The following is a 7,449-nucleotide window of genomic DNA, read 5'->3' as shown; positions in this document are numbered from 1 at the left end:
GCTAATCTGAAGACGACACCAGTTCTCCGAGAGCTGAGAAGGGAACGCACGCACGCACACGTGCACTCTCCCCATTTCACTCTCATTATCGGCAGAATTAGGAAACCCCAGCTCCCGTAAACATAGAGGGAGCCAACAGAATCGTATTTTCTCCTGAGCCTGTTAATTGGAGTTAGTATAATATTACAGAATAGAATAAAACCCCGGTGCCTACCTTGAGGACTTTCGCAGCTCTCTTCATCGCTGTTGTCCTGACAGTTATTCTGACTGTCGCACACGAAGCTTTTATCGATGCAAAGACCATTTTTGCAGTGGAATCGGGCAGTCGAGCAAAGCAAGGGGTTTGCTGCTGCGGAATGAGAAAGCGAGATCTTCCATGAGAAATTCTCTTACCCAGGCAGGGAAATAGCCGTTAAGCAATCGACGGCAACAGGTCACAGCTCAACAGTTGGTCAATTCGCTGAGTGCGTGGGAGTAACTTGGCAATCCAACCGAGCTCGTCCCTCTAAACAGAGAGGGATGAAATTTCTAATTCATGCAAGATTCATTATAATTAGCAGAGATTTAGTCCACCCACGGTTGTGATAAGCCTTCTGTTCACTTTCATGAGAGCTCCTACCGAAATCACCATTCAGTGCTCAGCATTTGCTCACGCTGAAGACATATGGAGGGCAGCCCTGCCTGCCATAAACACTGCCTGTTGCTTCCCCTTACAACAATCTAGCTCAAGTTTCATACTATAAACCAACAATCCTGGCTGAAAACTGGCAGGCAGTGTTTCATCTACCTCTGCTTCTCTCTTTTGCCACCTTCCCCATTCTCCTCACCGTTTCGAACTGACACAACGGCAACGCTGACCATTTCTCAACTTCTTAGTGTTTGAATTTCGACTCTTTTTACAGGCAATTACGGTAGCACCCACAAAATCCTTTCACATAAGGCACAGTGCTGGACAAAGAACAAATCAGAATAATATTTAAGCAGACTCGTCCAGAATGTCTCTTCACCTGTGCAAACCCAGCACCAAATAAGCTGTAAGACAGTTTAATTTAAAGCTTCAAGCAGTGCACTTTTCACCGCTTCTAATCGATTACATCACAGCTCCAATGCATCTCACCGTCAAGGAGGTTTCCTTGATGTTCACCCTCTTTTTTTTCTTTTCTAATTTCATCCCTCTACTCTTAGCTACAGCCCAGAATACATAACTACATAATTCCTCCTTGAACAGTGTTTGTACCCTTCATATACAGCATATATATAGCCTTATCTTCCAACGTAGCCATCACTTAGCTGAGACGTGCATAATTTAGCAGCTTTTAATATCTCCTCATAAATCAATCTCTCTGTCCCTTAATCATTTTTGGCACTCTTCTCTGAACTCCTGCCAGTTTTTGGTAATGAGGTGACTGAAACAAAATGCAACTTGCCAATTGAAAACCTTAAAAAAGCTGTTTAGACGGCTTGTCTGCTTCAAAGTGCTTCTCGTCCACAGTAACAAAGGGGATTACAGTTCCCAAATACTAACTGGCTTCCTATTTTTTATTCTTTAAAGTAATAACTGTCTTTAAAGAGCCTTTAAAAAAAATAAAACTTTAAAGTCTGCTATGTATGTAACCTGAAATATATATAACAAACACTCTCAATTCCTCCAGCTCCCCAAAAGCACATTTATCACGAAAATGCTAAAGCTCCTTTGGTCCGAAAGGAGCTGAAAGCTGCTTCCACACCACGTTGGTTTTGCAGGTCACTTTAGAGCCTACAGTGCTAAGCAAAACCATGACCAGACACTTGGATATGCTAGAAAATACTGACTGCGCTTAAATGACATAGAGAAACAAGGAGATGAGCAGCATGTTATGGTTGGACTCCACACCCCATCCTAAATGATTCCACATTATCAGCCGTAAAGCCACAAGCTTACGAGAAATTCTGTCATTCGTAACCAACACCAGGAGAATTTTCAGCTGAGACTCGTCACTTGTCAATGCAACACGTCAAGGATATGGAAAGCACTTCTGTCAGAACTTCTTCCTAGTCCACCTGTTTAAGCACAACCCAAAGTCATTTCCCAAGCCCTCAGTCTTCTTTCTCTACCTTTCCCAGCTCTGCAGAGGTGCCGTCTCCCTGCCACAGTCCTCCCAGGGCCTAATCCTGACTCTGTGCCAGCAGAAAACACCTTAAAGAGATGTTCACGCCGCGGGGGAAAGCACACAAGCAAGAAAGGCAAGCCCTCCAAGGAGGAGACAGGGATAGATTGTGGTAAAGATCATCCCTTTTGTTATCTTTGAACGCTGGTGTTTGCTGTCCTCCTCCCGACCTTTAAATGTCATTACAAGGAAAAACTCAGCGTGCTCCAACAAGAGAATGAGCAAGTATTTGCCGCAAGCTTCCACCTACAGCCCGACGCTCACCCTGGCTCCAGCAACAGAGCTGCTGGATCGAACATAACCTTTCCTCACTGCGGCGAGACACCCCTGCTGGGCTGACAGGTACTGCTGGGTCTGTGCAGCCCATGGGGTCAGCCCAGGGCAGGGAGCGCTTCAGCCGAGCCCTCTGCTGTGACTTCCCCGCAAGCTGCTCAGCAGCAGCTCAGCCTAGTACATGGGCAGGCACGTCTGACTTCAAGAACCTTCTCCTTCCAAGAACCTGTTTCACTAGATAACCCTTTATTAGCTTTTTTGTTGTTTGAGAACATGTGTAAGCAGAGAAACCTAACAGTGCTGATGAAAAAATTAGTCGCATTCTCCAGTGAAACAGGCAAATATAAATTAAACCATTTTAAGTCATATTTAATATTTGCCTAATTTGAGTTCCATTCGAGTACAGAGAACCTGTTCAAAGCAAACAGCATCACAGACTGGTTTGGGTTGGAAGAGACTTTAAAGACCATCTCGTTCCAGCCCCCCTGCCCTGGGCAGGGACACCGCCCACCATCCCAGGTTGCTCCAAGCCCCGTCCAACCTGGCCTTGGGCACTGCCAGGGAGGGGGAAGCTGCCACAGCTTCTCTGGGCAACCTGTGACAGGGTCTCACCACCTGCACAGAAAAGAATTTCTTCTTCATATCTCACCTAAATCTCCCCTCTTCCAGTTTCAAACCACTTCCCCGCACCCTACCACTACATTCCCTGATAAATAGCCCTTCCCCAGCTTTCCTGCAGCCCCCTTTAAGTACTGGAAGGCTTATAAAGTCTCCTTATAAGGTGTTAGAAGGCCCTTGGTTCTCAGGTCTCCCCAGAGCCCTCGCCAGCAGGCAGGCTCACACTTACTGCAGTTCTCCTCATCGCTGCCGTCGGGACAGTCCTCAAAGCCGTTGCAGCGGAAGCGCCCGATGATGCAGTGGATCCCGCTGGCGCAGGGGAAGAACGTGGCACCGCACTTGGACTTCGCTTTCGCTGGGAAAAGATTCAGACAGAAGAGGGCAAAAATGATGGCAATTATTTACAAAGGTTAGAGATATTTCTGCAGTCCTACAGACGAGGGTACTCTGGGCAGCGTGCTGCCACCTACACTAGGTGCCTTCCAAGCTCCTCATAGTCTGCTTCTGCCTTTTTTTTTTTCTTTTGTGCATGAGATTTCACTTGCTTGGACTGATTTGTACGATTTCCAGAATGATTGAAACATTCAAAATTGAAACAAGTTAAATGACCCCTCAAAACAAATCTAATCGGCTCAACACTCTGGAGTACAAATTTGCAAATTAGCCAAGCAGTGACTCCTAACTGTCCCTTAAAGATCTACATCAATTTGACTGATTTAGAAGCAGCGGAGGGTAAAAAAGTATTTAAAGAGGGTCGTACCTCATAAAAACCAAGAGCAACTATCTCCTCTTTGGATGGAAATGTCACTGTCCCATGCGTAACTCCAGGAGACGAACATCAAAGCAGGTCCTCAGGACTCAATAACCCCCCAAAGGTCTGGCTGGACTAGTCATACCCCCAACGAGTAAGGCTGAATCCACAAAGCAGCAAAAGTCTAGATTTTGTACACCACCAACTTCGCTTGCTTGCTCAGAGAAGCCAAACAGTGAAGAGCCCAAGGGAGACACAGATAACGAACACGATAGCAAGTTCTGAGAATTTGGTATCTGGAGGCAAACTTGGCCAAAGACAGGTGTACAAAGAGTAAGGAAACATCTGGAAAAGTAAAGGACATATCAAGCAAACTACTGCATTTGTGAGAATAAGAAATATATGCAACCTTCATTAAAGTATTTAGGAAAATCAGAAAATTCTGTAATTAACACTGCCTTTATTCTGCACAGTTTATCTAAAAACAGGTGCAAAAGGAACAGGAGTTATACAAATTGCCTCTCTTACTGTATGTCTCCCCACCATCCATCACGGAGTTCCTAGCACAGAAACTACATCCATTTCCTAGTACCAGCACAGCTATTCATATAACACTGAACACTAACAATAGCATCAAAATACGCTTAACAAATCATTACAGAATCTCATTATGATCTCAAGTACTTCACATTTTTTTTTACTTCACTGCACAGCAACTGTTCAGTGCCCTCAGCTAGAAGGATACAGATGCTTCCACCAGGATTCTCAAGGCAAACACCAGTTAAGTCCCGCAGTATCATCAGCATCCGAACAAAGCAACTCCCAAAGTAAAAGAGAAAAATTTAATGAGACATGAAGTTAAGATTTTTTTTCTTTTGCTTTTTCAAATTAGCACGCGATGGATCATATCACAGCACACTGAACTCCTCAGCAAGTCCACTCTGAAGCAAGGAAGGTGCGACGCGAACACAGGGGAACACAGACCACCGCTGGGAGAGCACCAGGAAAGAAGCCGGTGCTACAACTTGCAGGCCTTTCTGGGTATGTGTTTCTTACTCCTGCGCTCCCAGGTTTTGAGACGTGACAGCTCTAGAGATCACAGCGACAGGCTGGCTTTTTACGTGGCCATATGGCACATGGATGTGCCAACCTGCGCAGTTTTTACAAGGCCAGGATAAGGTCATGGACAACTGGACTACAGACCAAAAAAAAAAAAAGAAAGAAGAAAAAAAGTCTATCATCCATGTTGTGGGTTGAGACGTGACCTGCTCTGGGTGATCCTGCTCTGGCAGGGAGGTTGGACTGGATGATCTTTCAAGGTCCCTTCAAACCTCCAACACTCTGTGATTCTGTGAGAATCACGCAGTCGCTCGCTCATTCCTCGCCCCAACTCTGGTCCCCAGAAGATTCACAAGGGTCATCCTTCCCAGTCCTGCCCCTGCCACCGAAACCCCCACCAGCCCCAGCCCCACGACAATCCAATGGAGACAAAGGGCTTCAGCACAAATTTGGAAGGAACCTTCTCTTCCAGGGCAGCTGTAGCAAAGCCTCCTCCCATCACTCAGCAGAGTGCATACGAACTGTTGTAAACCACAGCTACAGCAATTCTCACGCGATTTATTGTCCCCCAGAAGCACATTTCTGCAGTTCCTCTCTTACATGTTTTTCTTTATTACACCAGTGGTTTTCAGTTAGAATTATGAAGTGTAAAACAGGACGTATCGCTGAATTTCACATACTCAGCTACCATTTTTTCTGAACATTATCCAAGGTCCACTATGGTGGGAAAAAAAAAATTTTAAAAAAAAATTAACCACTGCTTCATAGAAAAACAGGTGATAAATTACACTGAAGTAGCTGCTGTGCTTTACATCACCAGCTATGGAAAACTCTCAGCCAAGATATCTGAGCGCCCGCAATTCTTCACACGACTTCAAAGAGCAACTTCAGTGTAAGTCTTGAGGCAGACTGATCTTGGGTAAATAATTCAGTAACCACAAGGTCTGAGGCAGCGCCACAGCCCCAGCCTTTAAGCAAAGCAGCAAAACAAACACCTCAGCAGCAGGCTCCCAGGCTGAAGCGAGCAGTCCCTATTAGCATTTAACCCAAAGCAGCCCCCTAACCCAGCTGCTGGTATAACCCACACGTGTGAGGAGGTGTCTGATGCTTCATATGTTATGGTTTTGTTGTTGGTTTTCTTCTTCTAAAAGCTAGTATCTTTTCAAAACCATGCAGCGCATTTTACAGCCCCCAGACCAAATGATTGCCTCTGGATATCTTCCTTTTTTTTTTTTTTTTTCCCCAGAGATATATTTTTGAGCCAGAATAGTTCTGAGAAGAGAAGTGGGAGAAGCAGATTGTTTTTGAAGGGATTGGCAAGTCCTCCTGAGCCCAGGTCTCCAGAACTCAAGAAACTGAGAGACCACACGTTGGAGGAGAAGAGGTACAGGCTGACAGAAACACTTGGAATACAGCAAAAAATCACTTTAAAAACTACTCAAGAGCAGAGGCAATCCGGTTCCAATTGCAGAAATAGAGGAAGTACAAAACCCACCCCAAATAAACTGATATTCGACCAGGTTGTGACCCTATGGCAGAAAAAAAGTCTGATTCACTCCAGTTGCACTCTGCATTTGTCACCCAGTCATGGCAAAAGCAATCCAGAATGGAAACATTCACATTTGCCCTGCACTAAAGGGAACTGCTATGGAATTTGGAGAGGTGTAGGGGAACCACCACGCACCGGAAGAGCCTCCTCTGGCCCTACTAGCCCTGGGAAGACATTGCTCTTCACTGAAATATTCTTCTCATCTCTTCAAAATCAAACGTGAGGCAAGTGGTGAAGACGGCCACAGTGCAACTTGCCAAATGTTCCCGCCAGGTTGGTTTGCTTAATTTCAAGAAAACTATTCTGGCAGATGTACGTGCGAGTGCGTGAAGTCACTCCTTATGCTACGCAGAAACCAGTCCTCCCACTCTCTTCAGTTAAAGCTCTGAAAAATAGTAAACTCCCATCAGGACCAGTTGTATGTTCCACTGAGGATGTGACAGTTTGCAGGCACAGCTCTACAGCATTAGCAGAAACACATTTTGCTATCTTTAGGCTACCAAGTGTGAAACAGCGCTATTTTTCAAAAACTGTAATCCATTTTATTATTTCTCAACTGAGATGAACAACCCGGGGGGGCGGGAATCAGATTTGGCATACAGTGTGTAAAACCTTATACTATATATAGATAGCCTCTTGTATAAAATCAATTCTGACGCTCTTGACTTGGCTACAAGGACTTAAAATCTGCCTAGAAGGTTACAACAGATCTCTGTTATGCTTTTTCTTTCCATAGATAGAGCAGTAAAGACATCAAATATCTTCTATAACTATCAGCAAGTGCAGTTGTAGGCTCTAGACCCGAGGAACACAGCCAAGACAAGATGGCACGACCCAACTTCTTGGGAAAAAAAATAAATTGACATATGTAAGCATAAGTAGATACTTACCTGCTGTTTAGATAGCACAGTAAAATTTTAGAGCTGTGCTCCAGTATAATTACACAGTGCTTCAAGAGAAGACATTTTACGCTTCTAACAGGCTGAGTTTCTCTTACAGAAGCCAGCACACAGTCTTGCTAATAAAACTGTCACGAAGAAACTTTCTGCTTG

General features: G+C 44.8%; 1 protein-coding gene across 1 annotated transcript in view; it reads right to left on the bottom strand.

Annotated features, from left to right (window-relative positions):
• Positions 1–214: 214 nt before the first annotated feature.
• The window catches only part of LOC104279350 (low-density lipoprotein receptor class A domain-containing protein 3), a gene marked incomplete at both ends in the record, with an annotated part of 16,972 nt that continues 9,737 nt past the window's right edge, over positions 215–7,449 (bottom strand). Inside the window, 2 exons of the mRNA XM_009876612.1 lie at positions 215–349; positions 3,268–3,393. Coding sequence (XP_009874914.1) covers positions 215–349; positions 3,268–3,393 — 261 coding nt within the window. The remainder of the gene's footprint in view (positions 350–3,267; positions 3,394–7,449) is intronic.

Source organism: Apaloderma vittatum, unplaced genomic scaffold, assembly GCF_000703405.1.
Source record: "Apaloderma vittatum isolate BGI_N311 unplaced genomic scaffold, ASM70340v1 scaffold2039, whole genome shotgun sequence".
NCBI classification, from domain to species: Eukaryota; Metazoa; Chordata; class Aves; order Trogoniformes; family Trogonidae; genus Apaloderma; species Apaloderma vittatum.
Note: the sequence above shows the minus strand (reverse complement) of the source record. Positions and strands in the feature narration are given on the sequence as shown.